The sequence below is a fragment of the Onychomys torridus genome, chromosome 1, assembly GCF_903995425.1.
Source record: "Onychomys torridus chromosome 1, mOncTor1.1, whole genome shotgun sequence".
NCBI lineage: Eukaryota > Metazoa > Chordata > Mammalia > Rodentia > Cricetidae > Onychomys > Onychomys torridus.
The window spans coordinates 125,096,658-125,108,597 of NC_050443.1; the positions used below are offsets into that span (position 1 = coordinate 125,096,658).

Here is an 11,940-nt window from a genome sequence, read left to right on the forward strand (position 1 = left end):
ACTATTAACTATGAGACTAGTCAGGGGTTAGAGAACCAAGCTTAAATGGAGATATCTCTCAGCTCTGTTCATCTAAACTGCGTGGCTAATAAAAATGTCTCCCCAAAGGAGGGGCTTGAGCCTGCCTCTGCTAAATGTACCTCCCCATGAGAGGCCTTACCTTCTTGTAAGAGGGAATGAGGGGGTAGGTTGGGACAGGGAGGCTGGAGGGAGAGGAGGAGGTAAGAGGGGGATCTTCGACTGGTATGTAAAATGAATAGTTTTGTCACATTAGTTAACAGGCCAAAATGAAAATCTTCATGAAGACCCTGACTCACAAGACCATTACCCTAGAGGTGGAGCCCAATGATACCACAGAGAATGTGAAGGCCAAGATCCAGGATAAAAAGGGCATACCCTCTGACCAGCAAAGGCTCATCTTTGCAGGCAAGCAGCTGGAAGATGGCCACACCCTTTCTGATTACAACATTCAGAACTCACAGAGATCCACCTGCGTCTTCCTCCCAAGTGCTAGGATTAAAGGTGTGCGCACCCATGCCTAGCCAGTTGTTGAAGGGACACCAGCCCACTCGGGCATGTGGCTCTGGCAGACCTTGCCCTTCTCCCTATTCCCTCTGCCTTGCTAAAAAACCGTTAGATTACACTCCTAAAGCTAGCCATCAAGGTCTATTCCCTTATTTGGCCACTTCTTCCTCCTGAAGCTGACTATCAAAGTCCAGCAATCAAAAGTCTCCTTTGGTTCACCTAATTAACATGCTCCATTAAAATTAAATACCTCCTCCTAACACAGGGTTTCTCATTTTACCTTTATAAACCACCATTTGCCTATGGGTCACATCTGCCTCCTCACTATCCAGAGGTGGTCCTTTGTCCCTCGGGGACAAATACTCCTGCCCCCTTTCCCTTGTCCTCTATCTCCTCTACCACTGCATCCTAACCCACCCATTCTAATACAGACCGCCCCTCTCTCTTTTCTTAAAATTACACCCACAAGGTCACTTGCTGCTGTTACTGCCTGAGTCAGAAAGCGGCCACTTGAACTTTTCTTCCTGCTTAATAAAGGCTCTCTCTGTGAAAACAGGTGTTTGTGTGTGGTTTGTGCCTAATCCGGGATCTGGGAGAAGGCCTCGGCTGTGCCGGAGTCCCCTTCAAGTTGTTTATTTTTAAAACATTATCCTGAGTATGTGTGAGACCCTGGATTCAATATAAATGAAAGAAAAAACTAAGCTAGAACAATAAAAACCCACTTTGAATTGCCACTAGATAAAACTTCTGCTACGTGTAGACTGGTGTGACAGAGGATGGGCATGGTTACAAACTACGTTATATGCAATGTATTTAAGAAGTGTCTTGAAAGAGACAGGAGGCAAAAGCTAATCCTGAAACCCTGAAGCCATTCAGTGCTTTTTAAAGAAGAAACAGAGGGCCAACAAGGTGGCTCAGCAGATAAAAGGTGCTTGTTGACAAACTTGGCAATCTAAATTCAGTCCCCAGGTAGAAGGAGTGAATTCCTTCAACCTGTCTTCTGACTTTCACAAGCACAATGTGGCACATGACAGACAGACAGACACACACACACACACACACACACACACACACACAACACACATAATGAATAAATATAAAAAAAAAAAAGAAAAAAACCAGAAGGAGGACAAAGTACTTCCTGTACAGGCACATGACCAGAGTTCAGATCCCTGGCACCTGTGTAAAAGTCAAGAGTAGCAGTGCATGTCTATAACCAACTCTGTGCTGGAGGACAGAGACAGTCAGTTCCCTGGGACTCACTGTCCAGCCAATCTATCTGAAATTCAAGCTCCAAGTTCAATAAGAGAACCTGTTTCAAAAAATAATATAGAAGGATTGGCTTAGTGGTTAAGGGCATTTGCTGTATAATAATGAGGTCCACCAGCACCCACATAAAAGCTGTTGTGGTCCCATGCACTGAAGGAGCCAAAGACAAGAGGATCACTGGGGCCTGCTGGCTATCAACCCAGCTCCTACCCCCACCCCTCAAAAAAAAAAAGTGAGCCATAGGTTCATTGAGAGAGCCTTCCCCAAAAAACAAGGCAGAGTGACAGAGAAGGATACACAAGGCCCTCTTCTGGCCTCAGCACAAACATACATGAATACATACCATACACATATGTGCACACACCCACACAAAAATAGAATAATAAAGGTGATACGGAGCAACAGCCATAGAGGAAGACATAGACCTCTGGCTTCTACATGTATATACATAGGTGTGAGCACATATGCATACACTAAATATACATGAAGAGAGGGGAGAAAGGTGGGTGGCATCAAATAAGCAAATAATGGCTAAAGTTCTAAGTCTTTTGTGTGTTCTAAACAATATTTAACAATACTACATTAAAGAAGCAGTATTAGACAGCTGTGGTGGTGTGGGAGGCAGAGGTAAGCGGATTTCTGTACGTTTGAAGAAAGCCTGGACTACATAGCAAGTTCCAAGCCAGTCAGAGCCACATAATAAGTCCCTGTCTTTAAATCAATTTTTAAAAATTAAAAAGAGTATCTCACCTATGAAAAGAGATACAAAAGGAAACTCAAGAAATGCACTGTTGTGGAGAATAACTAAAAAGAAAAGCATTCAGCTTCCTCAGGAAAATAACTTACGTAAGCTCGGAGATGCTTAACATGTCACTCTTATCTCAGATGTCACTTAAGAGATATCCTGAGGGAAAAGGGTCAGAGAGAGGAGCCACAGTCTATGAGGAGCAGGTGATAGAGAAGGAAACAAGTTTTAAAGATCATGGTTCCCATCTCCCAAATCTGTAGCAGGTTGCTAATAATCACACAAAGTAATTTCTGAAATATGCATGGCCTAAAAAAATGTTCTGGGCAAAATAACCTCTGGCCATTATCTGATACAGTTTTCTTTACAGAACTAAAAGTACTAAAGCACCAAAAAGATAAATTAAAGCCAAGTTTATTCACAAGATGAGGATCCTTGTAAGAAGAAACAGGAAGTATGATAGTCAAACCTCAGCAAACTCAAATATTCTAACATCTGGCATACCTCAACATTTAAAAGAATCTGCACAGGGCTAGAGAGATGGCTCAATTGGTTAAGTGGCTGTTCTTCCACAGAACCCAGGTTTGATTGCTAGCACATACATGGTGGCTCACAACTACCTGTAATTCCAACTCCAGGGAACCCAAAGCCTCTCTACTGGCCTCCGTGAGCAGCACACACACATATGGAACCCATACTGATATGCAAGCAAAACATTCATAAAATAAACCTTTAAGCCAGGCAGTGGTGGCGCACACCTGTAATCCCAGCACTCGGGAGGCAGAGGCAGGTGGATCTCTGTGAGTTCAAGGCCAGCCTGGGCTACCAAGTGAGTTCCAGGAAAGGTGCAAAGCTACACAGGGAAACCCTGTCTTGAAAAACAAAACAAAACAAAACAAAAAACCTTTAAAATCTTAAAAATATATACACAAACATTAATTAAATCAATATTCCATTATCAACCCAAACTTACCACCTATGACTCATCTATGTATTGCAAGGAAGGTAATGGTCTACTCTAGAATATTCTCCATTTGCCATTTGAGTAGGCAATATCTTCATGGTGGCTTAGCAGGTAAAGGTGCTTGCAGCCAAGCAGGTGGCCTAAATTTGATCCACAGAACTAATGTGATAGGAGAATATACTCCTACATGTTGTCCTCTTACCCACACCTAGGCTAAGGCATACATTTATTTGTAAGTATCCTGGCCAGAATTAATTAATTTTTTTGTCTCTTTTTTTTCTTATAACATCCATTCCAACAGAGGTGAAAGGATATCTCATTGTGGTTTTTTGTTTTGTTTTGTTTTGGGTTTTTTTGTTTGTTTGTTTGTTTGTTTTTTTTTTGGTTTTTCGAGACAGGGTTTCTCTGTGTAGCTTTGAGCCTTTCCTGGGACTCACTTGGTAGCCCAGGCTGGCCTCGAACTCACAGAGATCCACCTGGCTCTGCCTCCCGAGTGCTGGGATTAAAGGTGTGCGCCACCACCGCCCGGCTTGAGTTTTTGTTTTGTTTTGTTTTTTAAACAAATCTTTTTTTCTAACTTTTTATTTTTAGATTTATCTATTTTAAATGTATGCATATTTTGCCTGCATGTATGTATGTGCACTACCTGAGTGCCTGGTGACCATGGAGGTCAGAAGAGGGCAACAGATTCCCTGGGACAGGAATTAAAGACCATTATAAACAACCATGGCTCTTAACTGCTGAGCCAACTCCTCAGCCCTGATTATTTTTTGAAACATAGTTTCTGAAGCAGAGGCTGACTTTGAACTCACTATGTAGCAAAGACTGGCCTAGAACTCCTGATCCTCCTCCTCCCACCTCTGCCTACTAAGCACTGAGATTACAGGCATGTGTCACCATGCCAGGCTACTGGAATGTTTTAAGAAATTATATTTTCACTGGGTGTAGTGGCATATGCCTATAATTCTAGCATTGCCAGCAGTGATGGTGACTCCTGGGTCAAGGCCTAGAGAAGTTACAATCCTGTAAGGGCTTGTCAACTGGAACTACCTTGCTCAAGGCCCTCTCTGAAAGAAGCTCTGAAACCAGCTTCAATTCTGACTTTGCTCATGAACACTCCAAACCCTATACTGGCGAATCATTCCCAGTTACCTGAGATTCCCAAAGTACTTCTAGAATGTGATGTCAGAGGCAAGCTAGACAAGACAGGTCTTCTTCAGCAGTTTCAAGCCCAGGCCAAAGCAGGCCCAGTCAGTCCCCCTAGGTAAAAGGATACAGCCCCAACAGTCTCTGACATGTATTTCCCTCATACAAGAGCAGAAAGTAAGAGTAGCAACTCACTAGTTTGGTCACAAAACTGAGAAACCAGAAAACTAGCTTTAAAAGAAATCATGTAGCCTGGCAATGGTGTCACACACCTTTGATCTCAGCACTTGGGGGGCAGAGGCAGTCAGATCCTTGTATTCAGGGACACCTGTCCTACAGAGCAAGTTCCAGAACAGCTAGGGCTATACAGAGAAATCCTGTCTTGACGGTCCCCCCCCTCCACAAAAAAAAAAAAAAGAAAGAAAGAAAGAAAGAAAAGAAAGAAATCACATAACTACTAAAGTGTCCCAAAGATCTGTAAACCAATACATGTAAAACAGACCCAGTGAAAGTCATTCTCCTTCTGACTTAAGAAATCTGAGCTTCCAACAGGGATGATGGATGATATTACCCTGATAGGAAGGATATTCTATTACAACACTCACACTGTGAAATCCAAATCTCCGAGGGCACTAACAATGCTTTTAAGACTTTCAATGCTAAGGAGATAACAGACATTTCACAAACTCTCTTATTTGATCAATTGCATTTACATCTATCATTTAAGTACTTGTTCCTGTGGCTTTATAGGTCTTTTTGTTATTTGTTTGATATACATCTTAGGATGGATGGTAAGTAAATGTAACCAATGGCTGGAAAGTCTAAGGCATATAAGAATTTGTCCAGGCATACAGTAATCAGAGTGAGATCCCAGCTTGTACATGCTTTTGTGGTTACAGTAGCATCTCTCCCCAAGTGTTTTCATGCAAGTAACAATTCTGCTGTAAGACAGTCATGCCAATTCAACTTGGCCACATCCTTTGGCTATAATACTCTTGTCTAATAAGGGTCAACCTTAGAACTCCTTTTCTGCATCCTTAATGTAATTTAGGAAGAAATTGTGAGTGATAGTTCCTGAACTCCTTCCCTAAGTAAACACAAAGATAAGGACATGCAAGTGTGCTTTGAAATGAAGTCCCAATTCAATAGTTTTATGTTTTACAGCAGGGCACATGTCAACTCCTACTCACTTTTATATGACTAAGGAAATTTTGTATGGTTATGAAATTTAATAATTTTCTGCCTTTCCTAACTTTAGCAATTCAGAAGAGAAAACATGAGGGAAAATCTCACCATTCAAAGACTGAAGAGAAAGGATAGGTTAATGAGACTCTAAAACCTTTGCTTTAACTCGAGCAACATGACACACTCCCCACCACACCCCACACATCTATCTCCTTGCCCTACCGAGCCACAGCAGAGGACAATTCAGTGAGAGAGGAGAGCAACTCCAACTCTTAAAGTTCTGAATTTCATAAGGCAACAAAAGCAGAGCAGCCTATACACAGATTCATATATCAGTTTTGCTGGGTTTTTGTCCAAAGATAACCCTATTTTCATGGTGGTCTTTCATGGAGAGATGAGCAGAGATGGAATCAGGACCTTTCCCTTTATAGAGTCTGTCTTTCTATACTGCTTGAGTCATGGACATACGTTAATGCTATTTTTCCTTGTTGTTGCTATTGTTTTAAATGTTGACAAAAACAACAATGCAAAGAACAATTTAGCCTTTTTTTCTTCTGGTTTTTCCAGACAGGGTTTCTGTGTAACAGCCCTGGCTGTCCTGGAACTCGCTCTGCAGACCAACTGGCCTCATCTGCCTGCTTCTGCTGGGATCAAAGGTGTGCACCACCACTGTCTGGCCAAGTAAGCCTTTTTAAAGTCAACTGTAAGCATGTTTTAAAAAGTTTTAAAAATAATACTATCAATTCTGAGAATTTAGTAAACAATAAAAATGAGCATACATCAGGCAATGGTGGCGCACGCCTTTAATCTCAGCACTTGGGAGGCAGAGTCAGGCGGATCTCTGTGAGTTCGAGGCCAGCCTGGGCTACCGAGCAAGATCCGAGACAGGCACCAAAACTACACAGAGAAACCCTGCCTCAAAAAAAAAAAAAAGAGCAGGCATGTACCTAAAAACATCTACAATGCTCACTGTTATTTAAATGTCCAATAAAGGAAATTATATTTTTTCAAAAGCAAACCAAATTTTCAATAGTATCAAGGAAAGCAGCATGACCTTCTTACTGCTCTGTTACATTCTCTCTTTTCTGTGTGACACACACTCCTATACTACTGGTTGCTTTTCAGTTTTTTTCTTTGTTTTCAAGTAAGTCTTGTTATACTTCCTTGGCTAGCCTGAAACTATGACTGCCCTTGAGTCATTAATTGCCCATTCAAACTCCCAAGTGCTTTGGCATATGCCATTATAGCTCCCACAGTATTCTTATTCACACCTAACCTCAGATCCACCGTCAGATTTACATTTTGTTTGTTTGTTTTTTGCCAGAGCTGAGGATCGAACCCAGGGCCTTGCACTTGTCTAGGCAAGTGCTCTACCAATGAGCTAAATCCCCAACTCCGTTTGTTTGTTTTTTGAGACAGGGTTTCTCTGTGTAGCTTTGCACCTTTCTTGGAACTTACTCTGTAGACGAGGCTGGCCTCGAACTCACAGAGATCAGCCTGGCTCTGCCTCTCAAGTGCTGGGATTAGAGGTGTGCGCTACCACTGCTCGGCAGGTTTAAATTTCTTAATTGTCTATAGTTCATAGGTTTGTGTCTCATTGGAGTTACATGAGAGAAGAATGTTAGTTCCAGGTTCTATACAGAGTTTCATGTTGCTAGTATATTTTAAATAACGTGGACAAGTATCAGAAGACAACAAATTCACCAAATGACAATACGTGGAAAGGCCAATAACAAGCCTTTTTCTCCCTACAGGGTATTTTCTATCCTGAAAACAGGCATCAGGCTCCAAGAAGCACAAGTGTTTCACAAGGTGCTGGGAGGCACAAGGATAATGGCTAGAAAACAAAGGGCAGAGGACAGGTCAGGACTGGACAGTAAAAAGACTTAACTATACACATCCACATACAGAATGCCTACCCTGTTTCTTGGGCTAGTAATTTCTTATGCAGGCTTTGTAGTGATGAAGAGCTCTTAGGGTCAAACCCAAACTCAACATCAGTGATTCTTCTGTTTGTTGCCCTTTCTTTGTGACTGCTTCTGCCTATCATTCATGCTTTTTCAATTTAACAAGCTAGAAAATGTCATTATTCAAACACTTCCAGATACAAAGGAGAACATGTTTTACTAACTGCAGACTCATGCAGGATGGAGTAGCATACTTCAACAGTAAACAGGCCCGTGTAGAAAGGGTAAGAGAAAGCCTGCCCACCCACAATAAGCTCTCTCACTTGAGTTTGGTGTCATGCTAGGGCTCTAGCCAAAGTAAATTACTATGGCTCCTGATTTCCTTAAAAGAAGGACAGAGGAACAGGACAATATGAAGTAGAGCAGTGAGTGCTGAACACACAGGGATGAGTATTGGGTGGAAATGGCCAACAGTCTAGCATCATCTCTTGACACTTCAAATCCCCACTTTGCAAACAGCAATCCAGTCCTACATACAAATATATTCTAAAGAAACTTCTGTACAGGAGCATAAATCCTGGGCACATACACATACATACTAACACACACTCTACTGCCCATGTTAACAGGAAACAACGTAATTACTCATCAGAATCAAATAGTAATTCATATAACCAAATACTATCCATTAGGGAAAGTATTAAAAACTAGAATTACCAAAAAATATTGATAATTTGCACAAGCCTGAGTTAAAAGTAACAGAATACACATAGTATGAGACATTCTATAAGCTCCAAAAATGTTGAAGCCAGAAGTAAGGACACACTCCTTTAATCCCAGCACTAGGGAAGCAAGAGACAGGCAGATCTCTCTGAGTTCCAAGCCAACCAAGGTAAGTAGGATACTGTCTCAAAAAAACAAAAACAAGGCTGGGCAGCAGTGGCAAATGCCTTTAATCTCAGTACTCCAGAGGCAGAGCCATCACTGTGAGTTCGAGACCAGCCTGGTCTACAGAGTGAGATCCAGGACAGGCACCAAAACTACACAGAGAAACCATGGTTTGAAAAACCAAAAACAAGCCTGGTGGTGGTGGCGCACACCTCAAATCCCAGCACTCAGGAGGCAGAGGCAGGTGGATCTCTGAGTTTGAGGCCAGCCTGGTCTACAGAGTGAGTTCCAGGAAAAGGCACAAAGCTACACAGAGAAACCCTGTCTCAAAAAAAAAAAAAGGGAAAAAAAAAAAAACATACAAAACTAAAAAAATATCGTTTACAGACTCATATGTAATAAAACAATAATTGAGAGACTGACAGACAGGGATTGGGGAGGATAAACACAATTCAATTCAAAAGAGTGTTTACCTTTGCTTTTTTTTTTTTTTTTTTTTTTTAGTCCAGGCTGGCCTCGAACTCACAAAGATCCGCCTGCCTCTGAGTGTTTACCTTTGTAGGGGAAGCCAGAATGTGGTTCAGGAAGGGACAAACTGAGAGCTTTAGCAAGTGGGGTAATGCTCTATATTTTTCACTAAATGACATAGAAAGATGTGCTGTCATTTTTCATGCCTTATATATTGGTGTCATGTTGTTCAAAATAAAGAAAGAAAGAGAAATATCAACAGAGTTGAGAGGGTGGAACCCCACAAAGCTCCCAATCTCTGACTTACACATCCACCTGCCCTGTTCGGCTAACAGAGTACGGATAGAACCCGAGAATCAACTCCGTTTAGAAGCCAAAAAGGAACACCTCCAGGCATTTCTTTGTGCTTACTGGGCAAAACTAACCCTGCAGGTTGTCTTATCACAGGGCCAGCTCCAACACACTGTCCCCAAAGAGTTATAGAAGAGCTGCTTCGCCACAGAGAAACAGAAAATACCTCCAAGAGTATTGTTTGATGCAAGTTCTCAGATGGTTCCAACAGAAAAATGGACTGAATTTAGGGAAAAGGCAGAGCCTGAGCAACTGGGAGACCCTGTGACTAGTGTCTAGGGAAGGAGGAAACGAAAACTTGCATTTGAGAACACATTCGACTGATGCTCAAAACTAAGGGCACAGAGTACCCGTAGAACGTGTGTGATGAGAAGCACAGATGAACTTGGGTACTGAGCCCTTAACTGTTATTAAACCAGCTTTACCTGCAACAGGTAACAACTGAATTTGGCATATGCTGATTAGGAAATAGTTAATATCAAAGCCATCTCTACCACATCTGTGTAACATATGTACAGTACAGCCCACGAGTGGCAGTGAGGCAGGAAGGAGAGTGACTTGGTGAGGAAGGCCGCGTTATCTGGTCAGACCCAGCGGAGGACGGCAGGGTCCAGGAGGCCAAAAGGGTGGTCCCAGCCAAGGCAGAGGTGGGGCTGCCCGGAGAGGGCGGGCCCACACAACAATCTTGGAAGGCCTAGGCGAAGGCAGCACCCCCACCCCACCCCGACCCGAGCTGGGACGAGCTTAGGGTGGCGGACGTCCCCCAACACAACCCGAGAGATGGGGAGGTGGGGCCTGTCACGGAGCCAGCCGGGCGGTCCCCTAGGCCAACACCTAGTCCGCCCGCCCGTCGCTCACCTGGGCACGCAGCTGGACGAGCTCCGGTCCACCTCCCAGGTGGCATACAGATTCATCTGCACCGGGGCAGGGGTGCGGCCTGGTCCTGGACCGCCGGGAGGCGCCGAGCCCGAGGCCACCGCGACGGCCATGGAGGTGGAGGTGGAGGAAGACGAGGAGGAGGCGGCCGCAGCTGAGGTGGACGAAGAGGACGAGGTGGCCTGGGCCAGCTTGGGGGGGCGTTGGCTGCTGCGGCAGCGGCTGCTGCGGCGGCGGCTGCTGCTGCTGCTGCGGAGACTGGGCGACCCCGGAGCCCCGCTGGCCGCTGCCGCCGCCAGCGCCTCCGGGACCACTACCCGCCCCTCCGCGCTCCGCCATGGCCTGGCCAGGGGTCGAGGGGGCGCAGGGCTTACACAGACTGAGGCCACGCCGAGCGATTCACAGGCTTCCCCCCGGCGGCGGCGGCGGCGGGGGCTCAGCCGCGTCTCCTCGGACCGCCCGGCGGAGCGCGAGCCCCAGCGAATCTGCACGCACGCGCGGGCCTTCGCTGCGCGCGATCCTCGCGCTCGCCCGCCGCCGCCTGTTGCGGCCCGCGCGGCCCAGACACTGGGTGGGCGTGTCCGGAGGGGGCGGGGAGGCGCCGTCCCACCCCGCCGGGCGCGAGGGGCGGGGCCAGAACCGAGCGCGGCCCCGCGGCCTCCGGGAAGGGGCTACAGCCCGCGCGCTCTCGCGGAGCCGCCCCTAGGCCCTGGTGTGCTGGCTCCGCGCCCCTCCTCCCCGTTTCCCCTTGGGCGGCCGCTACCCCACCAGCGGAAACCCGGGCTTTCCGGGGCGCGGTCTCGGACCGGAGAGGGCTGCACGGGGGCGCGCTCAGCCCCTGGGATCTGCAGAGCACGTAAGGGAGGCCAACGCTCTGCGGGCCACGCGTTGCGTGGGAATTGGACAGCCAGCTGTGGCGACCTTCTGTGGGCTACAGGGTGCTTCTCCCACTCCTGCAAAAGGAGCTGTAAGTGGAGATCCAGCGCCTGACCACCACCTTGGGCACCTAAGCTAGCTAGTTTCCTCGTGAGGGTAGGCAGGAGCCCGTCCAGCTAAGGTCGGCCAAATCTAACAGCCTTTCTTCTTGGTACAGCGACCCCCACCCCCAGCCTTCATATCAAAGTCCCAGAGTGCCTCAGTGCTTTCTCAACTTCTAAAATGCTCTTTCTCTCAAGGCTTGATCAGCTACCATACCGCAACCCCCACCACTCTTGCACCTTCGACACCCACACCTCACTTCTCCCCAGTACTTGAGCAAATGTCATGGGATCCTATGCTCAGCCTCAGAACTCTGGGGCCCCGGAGAAAACACGCCCTTCAAACACACGCAACTAGTGAATCCAAGGGTTAGCAGTTACCCCGGAACAATTTAGATTTTGAGATGCAGCAGTTCTCCAATAAGTAAGAAGTAGGCCTTTCTGCCAGAAGGTCAACAAGGAAGGCCTGATCTGGCCTACTTCCCTAGCCTACAGTTACTTCCCAGCCTAGCCAGGGTGCTAAGCTGGCTATTTTTATTCCCCAGGGACAAAGCAGTAAGGTCAGACCAGACCTAAAGGTACTTCCCTCAGAGCCTTCAGACAAAGGAGGGGAGGGGACAGTAAATGATCTACAATTTC

General features: G+C 45.8%; 1 protein-coding gene across 1 annotated transcript in view; it reads right to left on the minus strand.

Moving 5' to 3' along the window:
• Pacs1 (phosphofurin acidic cluster sorting protein 1) overlaps positions 1 to 10,897 on the minus strand; it is a 138,048-nt gene extending 127,151 nt beyond the window's left edge. The window contains exon 1 of the mRNA XM_036201791.1: positions 10,307 to 10,897. Within this exon, the coding sequence (XP_036057684.1) occupies positions 10,307 to 10,437 (131 nt within the window). The 5' untranslated portion in view covers positions 10,438 to 10,897. The remainder of the gene's footprint in view (positions 1 to 10,306) is intronic.
• Positions 10,898 to 11,940: the final 1,043 nt, after the last annotated feature.